The 25,418-nt window shown below is 47.3% G+C and overlaps 10 protein-coding genes across 10 annotated transcripts; 3 read left to right on the plus strand and 7 right to left on the minus strand.

Annotated features, from left to right (window-relative positions):
• Positions 1-77: 77 nt before the first annotated feature.
• On the plus strand, positions 78-2,767 carry N7478_005685 (glutamine-dependent NAD(+) synthetase; the record flags this gene model as incomplete). Its single annotated transcript, XM_056921899.1, has 12 exons — positions 78-88; positions 158-278; positions 335-486; positions 555-613; positions 673-861; positions 925-950; positions 1,152-1,204; positions 1,252-1,665; positions 2,088-2,293; positions 2,344-2,396; positions 2,454-2,601; positions 2,661-2,767. 12 exons carry the CDS (start codon positions 78-80, stop codon positions 2,765-2,767), a joined length of 1,539 nt encoding a protein of 512 aa, XP_056779936.1.
• Positions 2,768-3,081: 314 nt separating this feature from the next.
• N7478_005686 (uncharacterized protein) lies at positions 3,082-4,644 on the minus strand (the record flags this gene model as incomplete). Its single annotated transcript, XM_056921900.1, has 1 exon — positions 3,082-4,644. The coding sequence occupies one exon, from the start codon at positions 4,642-4,644 to the stop codon at positions 3,082-3,084; it is 1,563 nt and encodes a 520-aa protein (XP_056779937.1).
• Positions 4,645-5,111: 467 nt separating this feature from the next.
• Positions 5,112-6,697, minus strand: N7478_005687 (questin oxidase family protein; the record flags this gene model as incomplete). The annotated part of the gene is made up of 5 exons (XM_056921901.1): positions 5,112-5,206; positions 5,277-5,675; positions 5,758-6,117; positions 6,183-6,485; positions 6,544-6,697. The coding sequence occupies 5 exons, from the start codon at positions 6,695-6,697 to the stop codon at positions 5,112-5,114; spliced, it is 1,311 nt and encodes a 436-aa protein (XP_056779938.1).
• A 1,002-nt stretch (positions 6,698-7,699) lies between these two features.
• Positions 7,700-10,286, minus strand: N7478_005688 (TFIIH/NER complex ATPase/helicase subunit SSL2; the record flags this gene model as incomplete). Its single annotated transcript, XM_056921902.1, has 3 exons — positions 7,700-10,029; positions 10,088-10,207; positions 10,259-10,286. The coding sequence occupies 3 exons, from the start codon at positions 10,284-10,286 to the stop codon at positions 7,700-7,702; spliced, it is 2,478 nt and encodes an 825-aa protein (XP_056779939.1).
• A 479-nt stretch (positions 10,287-10,765) lies between these two features.
• N7478_005689 (uncharacterized protein) lies at positions 10,766-11,407 on the plus strand (the record flags this gene model as incomplete). Its single annotated transcript, XM_056921903.1, has 4 exons — positions 10,766-10,774; positions 10,832-10,845; positions 10,933-10,958; positions 11,043-11,407. 4 exons carry the CDS (start codon positions 10,766-10,768, stop codon positions 11,405-11,407), a joined length of 414 nt encoding a protein of 137 aa, XP_056779940.1.
• A 782-nt stretch (positions 11,408-12,189) lies between these two features.
• Positions 12,190-12,483, minus strand: N7478_005690 (uncharacterized protein; the record flags this gene model as incomplete). The annotated part of the gene is made up of 2 exons (XM_056921904.1): positions 12,190-12,223; positions 12,290-12,483. 2 exons carry the CDS (start codon positions 12,481-12,483, stop codon positions 12,190-12,192), a joined length of 228 nt encoding a protein of 75 aa, XP_056779941.1.
• Positions 12,484-13,931: 1,448 nt separating this feature from the next.
• N7478_005691 (uncharacterized protein) lies at positions 13,932-15,155 on the plus strand (the record flags this gene model as incomplete). The annotated part of the gene is made up of 1 exon (XM_056921905.1): positions 13,932-15,155. One exon carries the CDS (start codon positions 13,932-13,934, stop codon positions 15,153-15,155), a length of 1,224 nt encoding a protein of 407 aa, XP_056779942.1.
• A 599-nt stretch (positions 15,156-15,754) lies between these two features.
• N7478_005692 (uncharacterized protein) lies at positions 15,755-16,405 on the minus strand (the record flags this gene model as incomplete). The annotated part of the gene is made up of 3 exons (XM_056921906.1): positions 15,755-15,874; positions 15,938-16,020; positions 16,090-16,405. The coding sequence occupies 3 exons, from the start codon at positions 16,403-16,405 to the stop codon at positions 15,755-15,757; spliced, it is 519 nt and encodes a 172-aa protein (XP_056779943.1).
• Positions 16,406-18,834: 2,429 nt separating this feature from the next.
• N7478_005693 (uncharacterized protein) lies at positions 18,835-19,227 on the minus strand (the record flags this gene model as incomplete). The annotated part of the gene is made up of 1 exon (XM_056921907.1): positions 18,835-19,227. The coding sequence occupies one exon, from the start codon at positions 19,225-19,227 to the stop codon at positions 18,835-18,837; it is 393 nt and encodes a 130-aa protein (XP_056779944.1).
• A 4,894-nt stretch (positions 19,228-24,121) lies between these two features.
• N7478_005694 (p24 family protein) lies at positions 24,122-25,125 on the minus strand (the record flags this gene model as incomplete). Its single annotated transcript, XM_056921908.1, has 4 exons — positions 24,122-24,132; positions 24,279-24,558; positions 24,698-24,886; positions 24,979-25,125. 4 exons carry the CDS (start codon positions 25,123-25,125, stop codon positions 24,122-24,124), a joined length of 627 nt encoding a protein of 208 aa, XP_056779945.1.
• Between the last annotated feature and the right edge of the window lie 293 nt (positions 25,126-25,418).

Genomic DNA, 25,418 nt, shown 5'->3' on the forward strand with positions numbered 1-25,418 from the left:
TATGTTTCTTTGTGAAGAATATTGTAGTATTCGCATAGAAGTGGTGTATCCTGTGTTCGATTTGGCTATTCTTCAAAATGGGACATTGGTAACTCTAGCAACATGGTATGTCGAACGGCTTATCTAGAGAAAAGAACTACATTTGCTGACTTGATAGCTCCCTTAATCAATGGGCTTTAGACTTCGAGGGCGGTGCCGCTCGGATTATTGAGAGTATTCAAAAAGCTAAAGCTGCATGTGCTGCTCTCAGAGTTGGTCCAGAGCTTGAAATTACCGGTGTATCACCGAATAACTATACTGTATGGAATAAGTGGAGACTAATGCAGTTCAATAGGATATGAAGTTCTTGATGGGGTTCCTCGAAGAAGACACAATCCTGCATTCGTGGGAGATGCTAGTTAGTATCATTGATCACCCAGATTGCCAGGACATTGTAGTGGATGTGGGTATGCCCGTTCGTCACCGCAACGCGCGCTACAACTGCCGGTGAGTCCTTAGACAGCCCTTCTCTGGAATATGAGCATTGGCTCATCGGCACCTTTTTTCCAATATAGCGTTATCTTCTACAACCGCAAGATCATACTTATCCGGCCCAAAATGTGGCTCACCAACGGTTTGTTTTTCTCAACCATCCCTTTCTGACTTTTACTCATATTTGATTCTCTTTATCAGATGGAAACTACAGAGAGCACAGGCACTTCATACCTTGGCAGCACCCTCAAGAGGTCGAGGATTACTACCTGAAAGAAACTGTTGGAAGCATCACCGGTCAATACAAAGTTCCCTTTGGGGATGCAGTCATCAGCACGAGAGATACCTGCCTTGGCTTGGAAACTTGCGAGGAGCTTTTCACTCCCAATGGTAATAGTCTTATATCTCATGCATAGCTGTCATATGGCGTTTAAAACTAATTATTGGCTTTAGTCTTCATATCCCATATGACTTGGCTGGTAAGTTACTTCCCCGGGCTTAACGATAGAAGAAGCCTTGTCTAACCCATCTAGGCGTGGAAATAATTTCGAATTCTTCTGGAAGTCAGCATGAGTTGAGGAAACTTGATACCCGTGTCAATCTCATTACACAAGCTACAAAATTGGTGAAGAGAACACATCCGTGAGATACTGTTTGGTATTATCACTAACACGATATAGAGTGTTGGGATTTACCTCTATGCCAATCAGCAAGGATGCGATGGCGATCGCTTGTACTATGACGGATGTGCGATTATTGTCGTTAATGGTGATGTCGTAGCGCAAGGAAATCCTTAAACGATGTGGAAGTTGTCACCGCAACTGTCGACATTGAAGAGGTCCGCACATATCGCTCAAGCATAAGCAGAGGAATGCAAGCGAGCAAGCAGTCACTACTTGTACGTCTTGATCTGGATGTTCGGGTTTCTCGCCGTGGAGAAGAGACAGATCCCAGTCTCACCGTCTCGCAACCTATCAAGCCCCGTTTTCACACTCCAGAAGAGGATATTGCACTCGGACCCGCTTGCTGGTTTTGGGATTATCTACGAAGATGCGGTGCTGCAGGGTTCTTTATTCCTCTGAGCGGGGGTATTGATAGCTGTGCTACATCAGTTATTGTCCATTCAATGTGCCGCGAGGCTCTCAGGGCCGTCGGAGAGGATAATGAGCAAGTTATCAAAGATGTTCGTCGGCTGTGTGCTAAGCCGATAGACTCGGACTAAATTCCAACTACCAGCCAAGATATTTGCAAGTGTATATTCCAGCTACATGGACACACAGAATTCATGACACGAAACAAGGTATCGCGCTAAGCGATTGGCATCAGATATCGGGTCATACCATATAGACTTCAATTTCGATACTGTGGTGATGGCTCTGATGACTCTTTTACCACCGTAACCAAATTCCAGCCTCGCTTTAAGGTGCACGGAGGAAGTCCATCCGAAAACGCGCCTTTGCAGAATACTCAGGCTCGCTTGAGAATGGTCCTGTCTTACCTGTTTGCTTCACACTTACCAACTGTGCGTCAGCAACCTGGCGGTGGTGGTCTTTTGGTTCTTGCATCCTCAAACGTTGCGAGTGTTTGCGTGGTTACTTGACTAAATACGATGCCAGTTCTGCGGGTCTAAACCCTATCGGATATATCAGCAAGGTTGATCTCAAAAAGTTCATCAAGTGGGCAGGTCATAGTTTTGAGCTCCCGGTTCTAGAAGAGTTTTTGCATGCGACACCAACAGCTGAGCTGGAGCCTCGTACCGCGACTTATGTGCAATCCGACGAGGCAGATATGGGTCTCACTTATGCGGAGCTCGGTACATCCGGTAAGTAGATTGAGAATAAATCTTAATTATTTTCAATGACAGTTTTGAAGCCTATCTCCGAAAGGTGGCCAAGCTAGGTCCATGGTCGAACGAGAAGCTAATGGTGAGTCCTATCTCAACACTGAACTTTTCCACCAGACAGAGCTAACCTTAAACTCAGCATCTTTGGGGAAATGAATACAAACCACGCGAGGTCTACGAAAAGACACGCCATTTCTTCTACAACTACGCCATCAATCGGCATAAGATGACCGTCTTGACGCCTAGTTATCATGCAGAACAGTATCATGACCTCCGCCAATTTCTATGTAAGCTTTCCGTCTATTGGTCTTTTCATTGTGACCGGTACTAATGAGTCATTCCTCAGATCCTTCTTTTACATGGGCATATAAGATGGAAGATAGTGTCAAGTTCTGGGAGTCTAGGGGATGGACTACACGCAAGACCCAGAAGAAGAGTGTCAAGGCAGACTGATAGCAAGATCTGGCCCATATACCCAATAGATACGGCATATACGTACAATAATATCCTAATAGCGCCGACAATTAGTGACCTACAGAACCTTGGAACAATTACTTTCAAATGCGGGCACCCTAGAAGAATAAAGAGAAGAAATAAGATTGAGTGAATGTACACTGCCCAGTAGCGATTAAGCAAATAGATAGATACAGAAAAAACGCTGATGAGCAATCTCGGAATAGAAAAGCAAGATCCATATGGTCATCGCAGACACCATCCCAGAAGATAGATAAAAGAAAATCGTACATCATAATAATCGTTCACACAAATCAGTCCTTCCAGAACCAGCCAGTCTTGGGTTTAGATTCGTTCTCCCCCGATTGCGCCTCCCCATTTCGCGACGAATGTGATGTCTCTTCAGATGACTCAGTCTCTTCCCGACCATCTTCAAAGCGTTTTGTCTGGACCTTCTTGACCTGAATAGACCCATCAGGGAGGCGTGTACGCTCTGTGCGAATCATCGTAGAGATAACGCGAGCCGTCACATTTCCAAATTCAGACTCAACGGGCTTACCCTCAACCGCAGCAGTAGGCGTCGAGGTAACTGGTTCTTCTGTCTCAGGAACAGACTTGCGGTTACCACCCGAGACGAGATCCAACCAACTCTCCGTATCATCTTTACTGTATTCATCCTCCGAGAAGAATCCGCTCTCAAACTTCTCAAAAACATCACGTCGGCGCTGTCGTTCCTCGAGCAAAGCACGGAGTAGAGGACTAGACGCGATCTCCCGGGAGAACTCGAGCTCACGCGCTTCAATGTCCTGCAAGAAACGCTCATACATCTCTAATTCGCTTTCTGCCTCCTTCTCATCACGGATGGCTGGGGCTTGCTCTAGAGATCTCTTTTCTGTCTCAGGAACTTCATGGCCATCTTGGCTGTGTCCAGTAAATATGATACCAGTCCAGGGATTGTTATCTGTACCAGACACATATTTCCATTGTTCACCCAGACTCCCTCTTTTAACAAGTCCATGGATCCACTCTGATCCATTCTCTCTGATTTGGGCAAATGGGGTCGAGTTGCGATCCAGCAGAGGCTTCCCATTTTCCAATCGGATTAGATCCTCAAAAGCTTCGCGCCATCGTGGCTCGGTCGGGTCGCGAGCTGATTCAGGCTCCGAGTCGAATTTAAGAGAAGACATTATGGAAGAAAAGACACCCCCTTCGCCCACGGCGCGGTACTGGGCCTGGCGTTCAAGGTGGAGGGGCGAGTAAGGGCTTAGCATGATATAGCTAAATGGCCATGTTGAGGAATTATCATCACTGAACATGTCAGAGAGGAAGAAATTGTGATGGGGGTGAAAGAAAGATGACGCGAAAGGTAAGAAGTGATGTTCGAGGTTTTGGAAAAATGAGTCGAGGCCAAAGAAGTCGGAGGGTCGTTGTTCGTCATATCGACTGTTACGAGAAGGGGGTTGAGAAGTTCGGCCAGCGTCTTCTGGGGGTATTGAGGATTGTTGCCAAGGGCGGGCAGTCTTTTGATCGTTGTTATTGTTTGAGGGATCTGTTCGATCTCCTGGGGTACTGTTATCGGCGTTTTGATTGGATTCGCGCTCAACCGCGTTATTTGTGCCGGTGCGGTGGCGAAACGCCATGTTCTTGTAGCCTCTGTCGTCGGTGAATATCGTCCAGTTGTCTGATTGCGGGGGGTTTATAGACGAGGGGAGACCGGTGATCGACTGTAACACGGACGAAACTTGTTCATCGGCGAAGCGCCGGAAAGCAACAAACGGGTTAGTGTCATTTTCCCAGTCGTTGTTGCGGGGCATTTCGGATGCCTGGTTTCGATCACTGTTGGCTCTTTGGTCTGTCGAGTGACGGTCTGAGGGCATAGTCGATGTGAGTAGTGGTAGTGCGACGATAAAGATTTGAAGTTGAAGAAGTTTTGAAGAGTTGAAGCTGAAGCTTGTTGGGGAGCCCCACTTTCGCCACGTGAGTTCCACAACCTGATTCTTCTTCAATTACTACAGTAGAGACGACCTCGGTAGTAAGTACAGATTCTAGTTATTCATTGTTTCTTCTAGTTTGCATCTCAATCATATATATCTGTTATTGGCTTTATTTATGAGATAACCCTCATTGTTCTCATCCTTATGCTCAACGCTAAGATTTCTGCTGACATCTACGCGCCCAAGCCCGGATCGAAGTGCCTCGCGGAACAGACCCACTACAGCGGCTAGAACAACCATAGTTCAACATCGATGTCATCAATTTAGTTAATACCAACAGGGTCGCATACAAAGAACAAAGTCGTCATGTTCACTTTACAACTTAAGGTACAAACTCAGAATAGCGCCCCTTATAGATGAGCACGCTCTGATAAGTTCTCCCACGCTTCATCGAATCCAGTAGAGCGGACCCACATGGCTTGCTTTCCAGTAGTGGAGTCGATCGCTGTTGAGAGAAAAATTAGTTAGTCACAGGTACCAACGTCATAATCCCACAATTGCGAGTAGATGCTTACCCATATTGCCGATTTGGAGCCACATATCTCCGGATATTGGCAGTCCATCCTTCTCAAATGGCTTGCAGACATTCTGACCATGCGCGACAGCCCGGACTAGCTTGGCGAGATGTCCATCGTCGGATGGATGTGCTGCACTGCGCGAAAAGAGTAATTTCCAATCGTTCTTCGCTGGGTACTGTGTAATCTCATTCAAAGGGAGATTTGGTGAGTTACGTGAGACGTACATCACTAGATCCATTCGACCTTTCCATTCCAGTAGACGAAGTTTAGCCTTGTCATCTATATATGGCAGGTCCATAATTTTGGAGAAGAATATAGACGAATTGACGCAGTGAATAAAGAAAAAGTCGAATTTGATCTCCTTGTCTGGGCGCTGAGCGGCACTTGCGTAGTAAACTAAGAATGTGTGAGTATAAAGCTCTGAAAGTGATACGGGGGTATAATATGCCAATAATATGTTGGGAAACTTGAAACTCACCAACCGTATTGATCATATCGGCCAGCCTGTGCGGTACCTGATCCTTTGATACTGAATACTGAGCGGCATAATCTAACATCTGCTGCGGCGCACGGACGAGGATACCATCTCTGATCTTGTTCACATCGGACCACCTGACACTGCTCTTCAATGCCTGGTCCGACTGTATCTCGTTTAGAAGTTGGAGAAGGGTCTTCTTTCCTGGCTTTCCAATTCCACCTGCCAATTCCTCAGCGGGGAGAAAGAACTGTCGACCCATCCATTCCTCATGAACGGCCGCTTGGGCTAATCCCTGGGCCACAATAGCCGGTTGGTTAAATTCTAATCCGAAGCCGAGATGGATAAGTGGGTGAATCAGGCCTAGTCAGTGTCAGTCGAGAACGATAAAGCTTTTAAGTTTACTTCGGACGGGAATGGATACGAACCACCAAACAATCGACACAGCATGCTCTCTGCACGATCATCACCAGCGAACACGTATTCTTGAAGGACTTCGCCGACTCCCTTGGTATCAATGGCGTACTGGAAGAAGGCCAGGAAATTTGCGTATTCTGCGCCCTTCCCTAGATACTGCTGGAACTTGGTGATATCTTCCATGGCCTTGACAGTGTCCTGGTTTGTAGGGTAAGGTCGCCGCTGATAGCTCTTATTGCGGTCATAATGGGCTTGAATATCCTCGGCAGATCCACCAAGTGCGTAGATGGTAAGTATACCATGGACAATGTGATCTGTGATGAATTATCAGAGAAACTATCACTTAATCCAATGACTAAATAGCAAGCATACTATGAAATCCTTCTTGGTTGAAGAAGACATGATGCTTCTCCATATCTTCCTGCAGGACCTGGCTCGCTACACGAGCTGCATCTTCCTGGACCTCGAAGCTAAAAACACCCGCATCCTTCACAGGGTCCAGCTTGATCTTAGTCGCGGTTGCCATGGCGGGATTTTGTGCTTCCGACGCGGAGATAGAGCTATACGAAGCAAAATGCGGGGAAGCTCTGCGAAGCACGGCTAATTGTGACCGGGATTTAGGTGGGTATGAGAGCGATGATGATGAAAGTGATAAAGCTCTCACGGAACGAAGTATAGGTCTCGTCTGTATAATGTTCGTAATTCGATTTGCCTGGTGTGTTTTGCTTCCTACGCTTCTGAAGCTGTGAATCTTCATATCAAAGGATGCGGGGCCCGATGATCCTTTTTAAAGTCGCGTTAGCATGGCTGCTTCCTTTTTAAGTGCGGAGATAAATTGCCATCCGTTCGTGTGCAACTTCCAAGATTGAAACATCGGGATCGGCCTACAAAAAGTAAAGACCGGGATGGCCTATCAGAATAAAAACATTAGTGTGTTTCGCCAGGGAAGTTCGGGCCTTCGGACTTCCGCTGCCGCGAAGGAACGTCATGATTAGTTGCGGCTGAGCTAGACCCGGCTTGCTGACTGAAGGGTATTTGCGCGCGGGTGGCTTCGTATTCAAAGTTACCCCATACGACTAAAAGCAAACCTGGACCGCTCTTGATTGTAAATGAGGTTGTAAATCAGTCTACTTTGGAGCAATACATGGAAGTTCACATCTAAATCCCGCCAGTCCTCGTCTATAAGCATCGAGTCATATTCAAACTCCGAGGAGTTGAGCATATACTGAGTAGGTTCAAGTTATGTAGTCTTGTATGCTATATAGTGAGATATGTTCCATTAAATGGATATATTTTGTGATTTTCTGGTTTGGGTATCCATAGATTCCAGTCTAGGTATTAAATATAACAAAAGTCGCGAGGAAACCAATGCAGTTCAATAATGCAAGAATAGGCAATTTTAGACAAAAACCCAAAAAGAAGCTCTCCAGTACTTGCAAAGTCTCAGAATTAGATCCACATAGCCAGTCTCATTCCACAGAAACATATCTGATGGCAGATGGGTCTGTGAAAACCATGCGCGAATTGGCTATTCGACCCCGGTTTCCCGCTCCTTCTTGCGCCGCTGTCGCTCTCGTTCCATCTTCATGAACAATGGATGGTGACCGGTTTTGTCCTTGAGCTGCTTATTCTTGCTCTTATTGTACTCAATGTATGCCATATCATCACCACCAGCCAAGCCACTGAGTGTAGCAGCGGATCGTTTAGCTGCAGGCCTCTTAGCTCCAGGGCGCTTGTTGCCTGAGCGCATCGAGAACAGATCATCATTGACTTGCTCCACGTCAGCAGAAGACTCGTTCTGCAGCATGACTTCCTGCAAGAGCTCACGTCGCTCTGCAGGCGTGGCATAAGACAGACCCTCGAAATTCTCAATGCCTTGCAGGTGGGTGATGACCTTGAAGGCGTAGCCCTGGTCGACAAGGAAGGCCTGACGCTTAGCCGAATAGACCATCTCGTTAGTGTCCTTCGATACAAGAGAGTAGAAGAACGCGTTGAAGCCTTCATCGTTACGACGCTTGGCTCGGAGAATACGGCCCAAACGCTGGGCCTCCTGACGACGAGAACCGTAGTGAGAGGAAATTTGGATCAGGCACGTAGCTTCCGGTAGATCCAGCGAGGTATCACCAATTTTGGAAAGGAAAATTGTATTGACCTGCTCGTTATGCTGAAAATTCTCCAAAATACGCATTCGTTCATTCTGCGGCGTTCCGCCGTAAATGTATGCCTTATTCAGTTTTAGTGCGTATCGCTCCAATGCGTACACATTGTCAGAGAAGACGATGATTTTGTCTCCTCGTTTCTCGTGAAAATCGATCAAGAACTGGCATGCTTGGAATTTTCGAGGGTTCATGATATAGAGCAACGCCTGTTTTCTCGAGCTTTCTCTCAGATATTCCGAGTAGAATTCAGTAGTCATAGGACACCAGACCTCGGCACACTGAACCTTGGCAATATGTCCCTGGGCAGCAAGCTCCATCCAGTTGGCTTCGTAAAGCTTGGGACCAATCAAGAAATTCAAATCCTTAATCTTGTCGTCTTCACGAAGTAGAGTTGCTGTGAGGCCGAGTTTGCTCTGTGCAGCGATCGCAGATGTGACCTTTCGGAACATTGAAGCGGGCACGACGTGGACCTCATCGAGAATCATCATACCCCACTCACGAGATTGAAGCCAGTCCATCATTTTCTGAGCATCGTAGGATCGGGCTCGAGTCTGAGACACCATAGAATAAGTCGAGACAATGATTCCGGTAGACCTCTTGAACTTTTCCTTGTGATCAGATGTGAAAATGGCGATGTCACTGGGGTCGATAGTAGTCCAGCGTAAGAATTCATTTCGCCACTGGACTACAGACATAGAGCTCGTGCAAAGAACAATTGTGCCCTTTTTAATAGTCGCTGCAGCGGTGATACCGACCAAGGTCTTGCCGGCACCACAGGGAAGAACGATAATACCACTCTTTGCACGTCCGTTACCGAACATCTTGCTTAGACTCTTCTCCTGATATGACCGAATTCTCGCAGCCGGTTTCAAGTCCATGTCAAGATTGGCGTTTTCAGTATCACCCTGAAAATCGTATTCTTCCAGGGCGGGACATCCAATTGCTTGACAGCGGGCCTTGACAATTTCGACACCGGCTGGAGGGATTTCGAAACTATATGTGGTGGCCTCATCAGTATCCTCACCAACATCGTCGATCCCGTAATCCACAGCTATTTCCTCATTCTCATTGCGAAGGGGCGCGGCAGCAGAATTTTGCTGAGTGCCCGTCTCTCGTACACCGGCTGCATCCTTGGTTCCAGGAATAACGAGACCTCCCATCTTCGGAGCCGCGCGCTCAATGATTCCCTCGGTGTTTTCAACTCTTTGTGGGCCGATCACCTCGTCTTTTAACAATCGTTGTAGCATTTCGGGATCAGTCGTTTCGACATAGTACCGGTTGTGTCGGAGAACCATTTTGATTTTGCCATATGATTTTGTGAACTCGATAATGAAAGTGCGAATACTTTCAGGGAGCGGGGTTTTCGAAAGACGATCCAAAAACTCGACAATATCCTGCGGTTTCAGACCAACCGACACAGCTGCGTAAAGACTGTGACCGGTTAAACGATATTCATGGAGATGGGTGGGACGCGAAAGCGGTTCGGCGATGGTGGTAAGAAAATCCTGTGCTTGTGGCGCTAGTGGTGAGAAGCTCTCGAGGGTAATCGTGCCTTTTACCGGCTCGATCCATAGAGGGCGGTTGTAGTGATCGCGCTTAAGCGGTAATGATGAGAGATCCTTGTAGCCAAATCTGGGATCTGTCTTATCAAGTTGCGATTTCTTGCTGAACGACTCCAACGAGAACTTGCTAACGACCTCTACCAGTCTAGCTTTAGCAACTGGTTCACAAGATGTGAGCAGGTCGCCACACTCTACCTTTTAGATTGTTTTGTTCCGGTACTTCATCCTGATCGTCCGAGTATTCATCGCTACTGGATATCTCTGTGACATCGGGAACGGGCGTGGGTCGTTTAGAGGCACTGCTTGATCGACCGCCTCGAGAAATAGTGAGTCATGATGCTCTGGTAAGATGTTCAATATACATACTGTCAGCTGCCTTTCTCTTGGGAGGCATCCTGTCGAAACGTGACAACTCTAGTAAATGAGGAAGATCAATTTGATGATGGCGAAGATCAATTTCAGGAGCTCAAAAGGGCGAGTTACGCCTTGTGAGGTCTGCTTCACGCTTTCATGCCACGAACAGGTCCGGGTCGCGAGAAACAGGCGGCGTACGCCGTCTGGATGCGACCAAGATGAGAGTGCAAAGAACCGTGCTGGGTGTTATATTCAAGGGGGGAATGCGAGGTTAACTGTGAGTCCTAGTAAAACCAAAGAGGGTGTTAAGTTGAGGTTAAGATGAAGTTGAGGGATCGGAAATGTGATCTTCGTCTTTGATAATAACCTTCCGGATGGCGGCTGCCTAAGGCAAAAAAGGCAGCTCCGATTGGCCAGACCAACGGCCGGCCGGGCGGCGTTTGCCCGGCCTTCAACATTTGAACTGACGTAGGACGATTCACTTCCACTCTTCGCATAACAGCTATATTCATAACGACCATGAACACAGTAAGCTCTATCTGCTATCGTGTATAATTATTCGCTCTAACTTATTTAACCACATAGATCAGATCTACTTGGTAAGCAAGCGCTGCTCCTTTGAGAGCTAAAATCACCACACGGGATCCGAAGACAAGAACTAACCAAATCTCTTTATGTCTTAATAGGCTTGGATGGGGCAGCCTCTGCGTTGGTGAGTAGTCTGTGACATATCCAATCAGTCAGGTTAAAGCAATATCACTTTATAAGGCTCCCAGCTAACAGCGATCCCTTCCAGCCGGCGGAGGAGCCTACTACTTTGCGAAGCAATCCGTCAATGCCGACCGACAATCTCGATTTGATGCCGAGCTGAAACGAAAGGCTCAAATGAAGGCCATTGAGGAGGAGCACCGCCGTCAAGCACTCGTAGGAGATGCAACCCCAACTTCCACTCGAATCCCCAGCGATGATGCGAGTTTGAAGCGCGCGAACGCCGCCCAATACCAGAACGCGGCCGACGATGTCGCCTCGCCTAGTGCAGAGGCTTCACACGACCCTGCTGCCACGCGCCACGAGCCTTTGACAGATAATGAACGCGTGCTCGAAAAGGGAAAATATGAGGCGGCAGCGCCATTCCGCCCTCCGCCTGGGAACCGTCTATAATTGAACTCGGATACGTGGAACTTGTTGTACATTGCTTGGCTTGTAAACTATCACATATGAAAATGTCCAACTAGATGTTGTGGCTCAACCAGAATGCATGGATTGGTGTCTATTTCTACAGCTTCTCAGTTTCCATTTCCAGTGTCCTAGCTAGCGAAATTTATCTCGGTAGGGACTAAATCTATCCATGGATATCATACGATACATTATGCAGGTAGCCATACGTTGGTGATGTATACCCGTTGACCTTACAAAATTACTTTCGCATGCTCAGGTGCATTTATTCCATTTTTCTGCTAGCCTAGTCTTGTTTTGTCCGGGGCCGACACTATCGGCAGCCCTAACCATGCCAATTTTAAGGTGCAGCGAGCTACCGGGCTCCTCGAAGAAGTGGGGCCGCATATATTATCGGTACCCCCATGTCGTCCTACAACGTGAGATAATGATAATGATAAGTATGTTTTTCTTATTGCAAAAAGATCTAGACGCACTCAGCACCTTACATCTAAGCAATTGTCGCGAAAATAAAAACAAAAGGAAGATAGTTTGATGTCGGCCTATCCCACCGATATAAATAAAGTCATGATATCCCCCACTTCGGTATCGAAAAACAAAAGAAAACAAAAGCTTCCATAACGCCAAGTCCAAGCGCCCATAAATCATGCATCGTGTGGTGGGTTCCATAGCGGTGCCTGCACCGAGATCCCACATCAATATATTGGAAGAGCAGACGAAGCGACCATTACACGTCTCGTACGCGTATGGCGCCATAGCTGCACAGCCTAGCGAGCGTGGAAACAGAGAGGTGGGTGGGGCCTGATAATTTGTTAGTGATATTGATTCTAATTATATTGGCGGATTTCAAATGTAGTCCAGGCTTACTTATTGCTGCTCGGCGAACCTGAGTTGCGCTGGCGTGAGCTTTCCAGTGCAGGAGGGATGAAGGGTAATACAACCCCGGTGACGAGGCAAGACATGGCCACCGCGCGAGCTGCACGGCTATCCGGACGTGGACGGTGTGCGGAAAAGTGACGGATAGAAGGGCGGACGATCTGGGAGGCGATGACTGAAGCCATGGTGTTGCAATAAGGGTAGTAGTCTGTATTGTGGGAAAGACGTGGAGTTGAGAGTTGGGGAGGTTGTTCAGGTTGGTAGCTCTGGTAACAACGATAGGTATATGGAGATGGGATGAAAGGCCAGAACAGACGTAAACGGAGCGGGGGTTTTATCTGAATTTATAGAAGGCTATAACCAACAAGTACCTTGGGGCATCAGCCGTATTTATAGTAGGATCAGGCCATGCGAGTGAGCAAGTGACCCTCATGTGGAGCTGCGGGGGCAGCCTGGGCGCTAAGGCAACATGGGCTGATTCTCGCAGCTGGGAAGACTCATCCGGGGTGATCAGACGCCATGACGATCTTCGGCAACAGCGGGTGTCTAAGGTACTCAATATGTGTCTCTATCCTACGAACTATTGTGCATCTCACGCCATCGCGGGGTCTGAAAGCGCACTGGGTCGGCCGAGTATGTGGGGCGAGCCAGGTTGCCCCTCCTTCGAGACCCTATATAATTGTCTGGAATGGATGTGTTTTAGGCTTCACCGCGTTTGGAATGGAATGATGCGGGAAAGCAGGCATCCGGACCACTCGTAGTGGCGGAGGGGAAGAACCCGACTTTGGGTGCCGGTGGGTAAATGTAAACCAAAACAGATCTTATCATTTGCGTGATCTACCGGATAGAGTACCAGAATGAATTGCTGGGTGGGGGAACATACGTCTGTGCAAAGCGACAAGATGCAAGTTTCCCGGGGTCAATTGTCGATCATAAAGAAGTGGCTAGTCAAAGAGCAATACGAGTAATGGGGCAACGAAGACAACATTCAAATCATAACCAATGAACGAAGTGAACAAGAAGAGACCGTCGTAGAGTTAACCCAAAAGCGTAAAGGAAGTCAAAAAAGGCGCAGTTTAGTCATCTGTGCCGATCACGTGCGATAACCAATCAGTTAATCAGTTGTCAAAGCTCAAAGCTGATGCGGAACCTCGATCCAACGGAGACCTTCAAAGCAGATGATCTTTGGCTTGCTGTCAAGTTCCAAGGATCTTGAGTCTCCATGGCTTCCCATCATCTTGCCATAGCGAAGGCTTCTTTCTCGGCGGGTCTTTTACGTCCAGATCCCACCTCAGTTCCCCGAGATGAGATCACGGCCTTTCACACCTCCTTCGACCGCGCCTTGTCGTATTGCTCCCCAGTAAACATACAGGTCTGAGCTGTTGCAACCTTGTCCCTACTCCTCCTCCCCAGAGTTACTAAACCTCTCCGCCCCACACAGACCTGTAAAACATGGTTGCTCCACTATGTTGCATCCTCCGCGAACCGCGTGGGAGGATTGGCCAAGTACCTAGTCGTGCTGGCGGGCTCCTTCGATGCGTCTCCAGACGCTCGGCCCAAACCCTCTCCGAAGCGTCGGCGGCTCCACATACTATATTTGCTCAATGATCTGTTTCATCACAGCAAGTACCACATGGATTCCACTGCGACATTTTCCACAGTTAGTGGGTCCCTTCAACCACACATGGTGGACCTGCTTGGGCATGCGGCAGCCTACGATCGGGAGAAGTATCCAAGGCACCATAAGCGGCTAGATGATCTTCTGGAGATCTGGTCCGAGCACGGATACTTCAGTGCCGACCTGCTTCATCGACTAAAGGAGGTTGTCAAGAACTCGGCCTTGACTGGGGCAACCCCTCTATCGAACGATGCATTAGAAGGTGATGCCGACCCAACAAAGAAGCTCCTCGGGAAGGATGCACCTTATATCATGCCATCAACACACGGAGATTCGTCCACACCTTACTATGACCTCCCGGCGGGTAACTGGTTACCTCATATTATTCCCAATTCCACCATCCCACTTCACGCAGAAAGCATCAAGCCATTACAATTTCTGGCAGGTCCCGCAGATGAGACGCTTGTTACGGCTATAAAGGGTTTCCTGAAAGATGTGGATCAAATTTACGGTACAGAGGAACTTGTCAAGGACGACGATAATGTTGATATCGATGAGCTGGGACAAAGAGTTACTCGGGATGAAATTAGTGGTGATGTCCTCGCTGGTGAAACCTACTACGGCTGGTCCCGTGCATTCTGCCAGCAGATGAACAGGAGAAAAGCCCGTTCTACCTCTAATAGCCCAGGCTATGACAAAGTCGCAAATGGCCACAAGCGCCGCTATAGTGAGAGTACCATGAGCGACATGAGCAGACGATCAGACTCCCGAGCTCGGTCTCGGCCCGGTAGACATGAGGCTCACAGATATGGGTCAAGGTCACAATCCAGAAGTCGTTCTCCACAACGGGCACGTAGTCGTGAAAGATCCTACTCTCCTCAGCAACCACCGCCGCCCCGATTCCCCCCTCCCCACCAACCCTCTCATTCGCACCCCCATCATCCTTCTCAGCCACCAGCACCCTTGTATGGCTTCCCTGTCGTGCCTCCCCCACCTCCCCCACAATACGCAGGCTCTTGGCCACCTGTCCCACCCCCACAGATGCCGGGCATGCCTTTTCCCCCACTTGGCCCGGGCATGAATCACCCTGCCTTTCCTCCATCTTACCACGCCTCACAGCAGATGAATCATCCATCTGGACAGCCTCTTCCTCCTGGTCAACATCATTTCCCCCCTCCTCATTTTGGAGGGCAATATGGTGGCCCTTGGGGCTCACAGGGAGGCCAAGGTTGGCAGTAGACGCCTAATCATTGTATTATTATTTAAAACATGACAAGAAGACAAGACATATATGCACTCTCAGAGAAATCAATGGCAGGAATTAAACAATCCCAAATTTCTAGTATAATCTCCAGAAGCTCCATGGCACGGCCGTGGTGTTTGGAGAATAATAGAGCCCAGGGAGCACAAAGGTGCGACATCATTTTAAAATGGCTCAACCCTGTTACGCAGCTCTAATCTCGCTCAAAGGTCAGCACGTAATTATAACTACTGAGCAGTCGAAGACCTTGGAAATTAAATCGCATGATCACATACTAGACTATCTAATATACTGCTGAATTTTACAAGAGTAGGTCGTGTATCAGGAATTATGCAAAAAGATTGAATTAGTCATTGAAGAATATCTCCAGCAGCAGATATACGACAGCGAAAAGTTCAAAATAAGAAGTGCAGTCCATTTTACACAAAGTTTAAACTATATCAAAGACTATAGGCCAAGACTATATCGAATGAAGAGAAGAAAATAAAATAAACGCCTCCACAACCTTGTATCAAGATATTCATGTTCAAGCCAATACATACTGGAATTCTCGTCACAACAAAAAGAAAGATATACCTCATGAGAGTACATCATTGATCAGATCTGTGTTCGACTCCTCACTTTTATTGAACCCCAAAGACTGGTAGTACTTCTTCTTAGCCTTCTCAAAGGGCTGGCAAGCATCCAAAGAAGAGGTCTGCAATATGTTAAGATTACTTGACTCATGAAAGTTAAACCAAAATATTCAACAAGAACTTACTGTGACGGCGTTCGCGCAGCACATTGGAGTATATCCGTGTCCACGGCAAGTTTGCGGGGCAGCCAGCGGGTCCATAACATTGCCTGTTTCTCGTAGTTAGCGACACATCCATAATCACTTGGGATTTAGCATTGGAGACCCGTATAACGTACATTGGAAAGAGACTTTCGAGCTGATTGAGATTCCTCCGATCGACGGTACCAAATCACTGACAGGCTTCATTAATTCCTTGGTTGTCTCCTCCAGCGAGGTGCAGCATGACTTATGCTGTTTCGGGGGGCATTGATAAGCGCCTGCCACGGTAATCATAGATGGCGTAGATGAAGAAGAGGCATAGGCAGCAGAAGACGAAGCCTGAAGATTGGTACGTGAAGGATTGTGAGCTAAGGCGTGATCGTGATTGAAGGGGACAGCGGCAGAAAGGGTGCAAAAGGTTGCTATCAAGACGAAAAGAGGCTTGATATGCATATTGGGATAGAAGTAGATGTGTTGGGCTGCGCTATGTTGCTATGTCGTGTGTATTTGCGATGTGAAAAGCCGAAGAATAAGTCGAAGGGATGCGTGTAGTGCTAGTGTCGAGACAAGTTTCAGACAGAACTGGTGATATGAAGAATCTTCGAAAGATCGTTTGTAGTTCGATTCGGTTGAATCTCAAAAGAGCGTATAGTAACCACCAGTCCGTGATAGAAAAGAACGACAAGAGCTGGACGTAATTAGATAGATGGGGGCGTCATTGACGCAGGCGTTGGTTGTCGACGAGGATGAGAGGCGAGACAGTCGGAAGGAGAAAAGGAAAGACTTTTTTCTCCCTGTGTTGACAGGCGCCCTGGTAGCCCTATTGATGGGAGATTACAACAGGATTGGTGTAGTTACTGAATCATGTTTTTTCCCCTGGCGATCTGGGGCTCCCTTGATTACTACTGGCTTCGGGTTTGAATCCCGGAATTCCAGGGGTTACAGGTTGCTGTTCAAGCCAGCAACGGCCATTGTTTGTGTAGATAGTGGGTCATTTAGGTCATTTGGAATGTACATTGCCAGTATCGGGCTTTGATTGGGCTTGGTGAGCTCATATTTGTCCGGTATGCTGAACATGTGGTTTACGAGATAAGTGGATGATCGACTTCATGTCAACAAAGGAACCTTCAAAGTCTGATTATCCCTATGTGTGTGTTAGCTTGACTGTTGATACGAATAGTAATTCGCTATCTTCTTGAAGGTACTCCAGGATGAAAAGGGTTTCTACGAAATTGTGTTCAAGCGAATGTGATGGTCGTGTGGAATTCCGAAGGCACGCAAGGGATGCAGAGCCCGTGGATAAACAATGTGAAACAATTCCGCCTTTTCCAGATCGAGCAATTCAAGGATCTCTTCGCCTTGGTCTTCAGATGATGTCTCGTCTGGGCGATCATTAGAAATTCGTCAATTGGGGTCCATTCTCCGGAAGTATCGGGGTGTTCCAACGAAGCGTGGTTTTTGAATTAGGGATTTACAGGTACCGAGGAATAGCGTAGCAGGACAAAAAGAAAAGGGTCTGTTGAAATAATTCAATAACTCCGGAATACTAGAGGCGCTACCTCTCCTATATTTATTTTGTTACTGTGGTTTTATGCCACTAGCACTGCCTATATGGGCTTTTGCTCGAGTGGGAATCCGCTTCAACATCATGATGATATGTGTCTAGGTATTACTAGCTAATTGTGGTAGAAGTGGGCCTTGAAAAGGTGTGAAAGCTCCAAAGGTGGGTTTTATATGCTTGACTGCCAGTGTAAACTGTTCAAAAAGTTCATTTCATATATAAAAGCCTACAATGCGAGTCGTCTACGAAATCAAGCAGCGAGCCCAACGAAAACACCAGATATTCTGTGATAATAATACATATCATAGCCTTATATGGCAACATGTCATCAAATAGTAATACAATGCCGAAAAATCGAAAGGCTCGAGTTTTAGCCTCGACGATCGCGTTTTTGGTCGTCAAAGGTCCAAACGTCGTGGTGTGGGGTTCGTCACACAGCACGCGACGTTAGAACAAAGGCAGAAGCATAAAAAATAACCTGGCCCTAACCAAGTATCCAAAAGACTCGCTCGCTCGCTCGCTGATAGAAAGATGTTATACAGGTTCCAGATCCTTCACAGAAGGATGGAACAAGAAAGGCACAATAGTGATACATAGGCCGTAGCCTGAGGTGGATGCTGTATATGTGAATGGAACGTCGTTTGTGGACAGCTCTGCGACTTATGCCTGAAGACGAACGCCGAAACAATCACACTTCGAAAAAGGAAATGAGTGAAGTGTAGTTGGAGTGGTGCGTGGAGGGGTGGGGCTGGGGTTCAGGCATAGTAGATCATGCTGTTTTTGGAAGATTTTCTGATGGGGTGGGGTACGTGGGGGGATAGGATCGATGGCCTGGCTCGAGCATTCCCGAAGCCATATGCTTGGCTGTTGGTCCTGTCTCGGAAACTGCTCGTGCATGAACATGGACACATCGGTGACCTAGGTGCTGAGGTTGTGAAATAAGGAAAAAGCCAGGGGATATAAGGGGTAGTAGGGTTTGTGAAATAGGAAAGGACCACTTCACAGTGACCTGACTCGAGTCGGCAACACAGGAAAATTGCAATGCTGGTGATGCTGCGCACGCTGGAAAGCAAAAGCTCCGACGCTGTATAACTCCATAATAATTGCGCCTCCAGACGGTCATCGAATAGAGCGGGGTATTTGCATAACTCTATTCAGATGCGTCATTGAACTCCCAAAGAGGATCTAGAGGCGGTCACTGCCACAGAAAGCGTATACAGAGACCGGACCTCTATTAAAACGGTAAACATGTTAGATGAACTGCGCGTGTAAGGGTAATAATATCCGGTGAGAACACATACTTGATATTTAGCTTGTTGCTCTAATAGAGAGATGGGTCTTGGCCGGGCGCAGGGCGAGGGGTCTTGGAATATTTCTGATTTCCACTGCGGGGGGCATCGGCTGATGAGCTAGCGGATGTTGGAGGCGGAGGTCCATTAGCGCTTCCAGCCAAGACACCGTTAGAGGAAGTGCCGCTGTTGCCACTATTGCCAGAACTTTGACTGCTTCGACTGCTAGCCCCGTTACCCCGGGAGCCGTCGAGGTCGACAAAGGTTGACATCTGGCGCTGGGTGTACTCCAGCATAGTGCGGTTGTAGTCCTCGAGTGACGTTTGAGGATCTAAAGACGCCGCAGAATCCACAAAGGCAACGGGAGGTCCAGCTCCCGAGTCCTGGAAAATGGTAGACTGCTGCATCTGAGACTGTTCATTCATGGTGGATAGTGTCTATGTTGGATGGTTAGTCGGCGGGCTTAATCCTGGGAGGTAAAGAAGTTGGGCTTTCTGGAAGAGTTCCTCGGGGGCGAAGAAAGTTCTGCGGCGGGACCACGAGGCAGGGAGGGGTGGGCATGCATTAATAAGTGTGATCCTTTCACCGCAATTGGACAAGTGTAGGTGCAGGGTTTACATTGGATGTTGAGAGGTGAATGACTCCGGGGAATCCCAAGCCAAAGTGGAAAGGAGTTTGCTAGGTACCATACCTTTGGATTGATAAATCAGGTTTCACTGGGCGCGTTGTATGAAGTGTACCAAGGTTAGACAATGGTCAAGGGACTAAGTCGTGTATCTGTGTGGGAATATGCAAAACGGGGCTTGCGATGGGGCTTGGGAATGGAGATAATGTCTAAGGGACGGGAAGTACAGGGTTAGGGCAAAGGATATGGGGCCAGTTGAATAAAAAAGATAAATCTAGTTCGAATTCGGAGGTATATATATTAGGAAAGAGGGTTGGGAAGAGAGGGGGGAAAGGGTTCCCACTATGAAATCACTGCTAACCTCATAACTCGGATGGCAAAAAAACGGAGCTGGAGCTAACTTCGTGTTGATAGGCCCACCAACCCACTGGTCTGTGGTGTTTTGAGTAGGCAAATAGGGAGGGAAAGAAAAAAAAATAGTCAAAAAGAATAAATTACAGGAGAAAAAAAAACTTCGTGGCTCCATCAACCCGCCGTAAAGTGACATCATTGGCTGAAAGGGATGGGAGCGAGGAATTGAGAGGCTGGGCGACATCATAAAGGACAGCACGCTCTCCACCCGATGATGAGAATGGAATAGTCGCCATCAGCGGGAGACTTGTTTGGCTACAACGGTTATATCATGAACTTACGAATCCCCACATCTGAATAGCTACTGGTGCGGATGGGGGCATCAATCGGTCCACAGCTCAACTAGTGGCTTCCCGATGAGGTCACTGAGGTCATTTAGGAATGCACAAATGGATTGGTCGACGGTCTATGGCGTTCTGTGATCAGCAACAAACTAGCATGACCCGAGAAACCCCCACCCTGCTGATCTGCACTTGACGTTTGCCAGACAAATCATAATTGCAAAGCATCGAGGCCTATGAAGGCCCAGCAGAGGCTTTTTTGCCGGGTTAGGATAGGATGCCCGTTGCAGCGGGAACGCATACGGTGGAGCCATGGACTGCAGTGGATTCCACGCTATAGCCTCCGGAGTTTGGGGTATCGGCTCCCAGGACGAGGTGTGGGATTTAGGTCGTGATCCTTCGCGCTTCGCGACGATCTACTAGTACTGTACAATTATATGCTTAGTTTGTGTTTAATCCGTTCTTCCTTCCTTCTACATCTAACATTCGGGGCACATGATGAGGAAGAGTTTCCCTTCCTCCCCTTTTTCCCGCTCGATAGTAACTGAGGCTCGGGAGTGGAACTATGTCGTCATAGCTTAAGTGTCGGGGCGATCCGAGGGTATCGATTTGGTCCTCTTTACTAGTGTTTAATAATGCTTTTATTTGATATGGTGGTCCATGCAGGAACAATAAGGAAGTCATTTGGGTTGTCTATCTCAACTGCTTACATTGTGTATACTCCGTAATCGGAAACAAACAATTAGGAAATCGCATTATGCTAATTTCCCCCCATTTCACTAAGCCTAATTAATTAAACCGAAATGCAAATGAAACAAAACTGTCCGATTCAGAAACTTCGATCGGCCAGAAAAGCCCCAAAGCCGCCAGTGGCAACGGTAGAGTGGAGACAGTAAAAAGCAAAAAATTAAGAAAAATGGGGAACAAATGCAAAAGACTTAGTTGCCTAGGGCATCAACTGCACCTGACGTCAGGGAACCCTCCCGATCTGCTTTCCCCTATGTGGCTTGCGTTTTGCGCCCATGGATGGCCCCGGGGTATGATAAAAAACTAAAGTACTTACCAACTGGCCGGGACCGGACACGTTGTTCTCCCCCTTTTTTTTCAAATTTCTCTTCATTTCCTCATTCCATTGCATTTTATTCTATCTTTTTCTATTACTCATTACTCCGTACTTCGGTGCCAACGGCGGGATGCGGGATACGAAATACCGAGCAGTTTACTGAAATACTAAACTAAAATACGGACACCCGATAAAATAATTAAATAATTAATCTTTTTTTATTTTTTGAGCAAAAAACGGAAATTCCAATGATAAGGCGCCAAATATGGAACAGTGTAATTGTGATGCCCCAAATTGTGGAGAATGGATGGCAAATAGGACTTCATCTCCACTGAAGCTTGAGTTGCAATACAGAAATGTGCATGCATGTCAAAAAGTAAAACATTTTGAGCCACAGATCACGACCGGAGATACAAAAGCGACCAGTGATAAGATGCATCCGACCTTAGGTTTGGAAGTACGATCATTCGCCATCCTAGCGGGGGAGGCGAGAGACGATGGGTCTCGCGCATGCTCCGAAGCACAAAGATGGTATATCCTTCTATCCACTTCTCATTCGAGTAAATTTCCACTTTCAGATCCCTAAAATTGCCGAGGCTCCATTATTTCCGCCTCGCTAGGAGCTACAGAGAAGAAATACGGGGAAACCTCCCATGGGAAGGTTCCCCGGTGTGAAATCGACGTCAGGCTATTCTATCCCGCCTCGCCAATTTTATACCACGTAAGCCTCAACGAAAGCGAAGGGTAATGGGGAAGGAAGAGCGAGTCTCGGGGTTTCGATCAACACGGTTTCATTTGAATCATTGACCGCATATTGTGTATAGATAATGACTCCTGCAGGGCAAACCTGTGGAGACGTCACACGCAGATATTGTACATCGTGCGGGAATTTGTACCACTATAGAGGTGTATTGTACAGTAAAAAGCTAAGATTTGAACAATGATGCACCAGTGATATCAGAGTCCTCCATATATCTGTACAATGTCGTAGCCCACAAGAGAAGAAACGAACAAATAAGAGACAAGAAGCGCCTAAAGGCTTTTTTTGTGGAGAAGGCCAACTGTAGTACTTACGCTAGGAACATTGACCCTCAATCCGCGAAATTAGAACACTCATTGTACACAGTATACTGTTCAGCTCCGATGAACCCTCCGAGAAAATCGGCAGACACGGCAGAAAACATATGTACATACATACATCCCAAATAGATTTAATTGGTCTATATTCTGAATTTCTAAATTACGGATCAATAGTGTTCGCGGCCACGTCTATGTAGGTAAGCCCCCATATCTGAACAGATATGACATTTCGAAAAGAGATATCGTAATATCAGCTGTCTCCACGCCCAAGATTGCGGTGTGGATAAGGATCTAAATCTTATTACTGATTTTGGGCACTGATGAGATGTACGAAATCTTGGGCCGAATCGTGAATGTTGCGGTTGTTCTGGCCATAGCTGGAGGCGAAAATGACGATTTCGATAGACGCTAAGGGACCCCAGATGATATCACTGTCCACTTTCTCTACAACGTGAACATCATTCCAAATGAACCCTAAGCCAATCTGTCCACTTCTGAAAGCTTAATGGTAGGCGGCCTTGTTGAGCCAGCAAATTGATTGGCAGGGCGCAGCCTTGCCGATTTTGCGGAATAAGGAAGAGTATGTTGCGCCCATGTTAGGGTAGACATATGAGATCATGGCCAAGGTGCCCCTTTGGTTCAAAATCAGGTCAGCATGTGGTCTGGCGGTCAAGTCATCGCTATGTTCTGGACAGATATTCGGTACGCGCCAATTCCTCCTGTTGCATCATCGGTCGTAAGTATCTTTTGGTAAACCCCTTTCTGTAGTAAAGACTTGTGAACAGGTTGCTTTACCAGAAGCACTACAGCATCATCATGTACTCACCGTACTCGCCTTAGCACCATGATTCTGGGAACACAAGAGGTCTGGACCATAAAAATCATAGAAACCTGTTTTCGGCCACGATGAATGCAACTACAGCGTGAGTACTTTGTACTGTACGTGAACCACACTGAACGAACGCCACGAGTCAGGCATCTCGGGCGCCTGTTCACTAGACAACCTTCTCCTTCCAACCCCCTTTCTCCCGATACTGAGACAGCCCAAGCTTCAGACTTGTCTAGACCAAATCCCGAGAAACACAAACGTTGCCGTGGAAACCTGTCTAGCAGATGAATATTGAAGCAGCAAGACTATCGCATCTCTACCTCGACCTCATCATGACGGCTCGGTTAGGATGACCAGGTCGCTGAGAACAGGTTTTTGCATTCGGTCTGCGATCATAGCATGACTTCCCTTCATTGCTGTGGCCTATCATGGACAACGAGATGCTCCAACTCAGCGGTTAACAGGCTCAGTCCAACGACTACGGCGCGACTTGGACATCTGATACTCGATCTGGGGATATCTGGTACTTGACCGTGGACATCTGATACCTGACCTGTCTCAAATGCTGAGTAAGTACAGAACAAATCATCTTTGCGGTGGATATTGTACTACAGACCAGGGAAAAATTGAACAGACCATCTCTCCCCAAAGTTCCTCGTCGACCTCGCCTCCGCGAAACCTCCACGAGACCCCAAACCTGCTTGCTAGAGCGTTGCCGCTACTGTTACGTGACTTCATCTCCTTCCTGAGCTCCTCTAGTCCATATCGAATAATGAGGGAATAACGGTAAGAGACCGAGCGGGTATATGTTGAACAACGGGTCGTGACCGACCGAGGGAGGCAATTCATGTCATCCGAGCACATAACCTGTTTTGGTTCAATAGATAAATCTTTCTAGAGGGCTAAGTAAGTAGCAGGAAATACAGGGCAACACGCTAGAACTCTCCCAACCAAATCATGTTTTTCGGAGACCAAAAAAAAGATTGAGAAATAATAATAATAATGCATCACGTTATTCAATTCATGCTCATCACACATAACCTGTATAGGTAAATGTTAGCTGACGTTCAATTTTTGAATGGAGGCCTTGTTTATTTCGTCCCTTCCGTCGTACGAATCGGATCGAATGCGGCAAAATAAAGATATGATAAGAGAAGAGGAGGAACCAAAAAACGAGTGAGACATACCCTTTCGTGCGCCCTGGAAGAAGAACCGCACAACAAAGACCTGCAGCGCAGCCATCGACACCATCATCAGGGACTCGATGACGCTGAAGTTGAAGATACGACGCTCGGTGCTGCGGACAGTGCTGAAGTTCCGGTTCTCACGCGTACGGAAATATTTCTGGTTTCGGGAGATCGTAGAGAGCTGTGCAGAGAGCTTGTAGATAGATTCCTGCAGGCTAGAGGTTTGTTCGGGGGTAGCGCCCTGGCGGGAGGGGAGTTGAGCTCGCTGCTCGTTTTCAACCTGCCGATACAAATGTTAGCAAGGTGATTTATGTATGATGCTGTGCGCGTGATATAGACAAAATAGACGCGGATAGTCTTTCGGTTGGCTTTTGTGTTTGGGGTTGGATTCCGATTCCGATTCCAGGGGCACAACGTACAGCAATCTCGAAGTCAACCATCTTCTCTGCGAAGGTAGACATCTCATTGTTGAAACAGAACTTATATTCGCCGGTGCTCTGGGCAGTGAAAACAAAGTCGCCCTGTCGCTGCTTCTCCTCAGCGGCAATAATCTTGTCGCCCGGAGCTAAGATGGAGTAGTCGACATCGAAGGAACCACCGGATTGGACCTAGTTACAACCCATGTCAGCATACAATGAATGACTCGTATCAATGGAGTAATCCCTATCAGTTTATCGTAGGAATTTCGGAATTGACTAACGGCAAAGTAGAAGGCCACCTTGGCGTTGGTCTGGTCCACTTCAGTGTAGAAGCATGCCTTCTCGTTAGCCTCAAGGCGATAAGTGAGAGCAGTCGCAGAGACAGTGGAGGCCAGGGAGGCCAGGCCGGCGAGAAGGGCGAACCGCATGTCGGAGAATTGAAGTGGTGATCGTGCGGGATGCGCGTCAGGAGGTTCGGTGTCCTTGAAGTTCAATTGTTCTGGCCAGCTGGGCGGTGGCTGTTTGCAGTGTTTGCATACAAACAAATTACTGCTTCCACACAACGTCGAAGATGTACTTGGCCAACTTCATAGATACAGTACAAAGTACAAATTTACGAAATAATTTGAGACATATACGTACGATTTATTGTATTTTGTGATCTGAAATCAATAATAGAAATAATTCTTTGGTTGAAAACAGCGAATTAAACAGCCGACAA

Source organism: Penicillium angulare, assembly GCF_028827245.1.
Source record: "Penicillium angulare strain IBT 27051 chromosome Unknown utg000004l_segment0_segment0, whole genome shotgun sequence".
Lineage (NCBI taxonomy): Eukaryota > Fungi > Ascomycota > Eurotiomycetes > Eurotiales > Aspergillaceae > Penicillium > Penicillium angulare.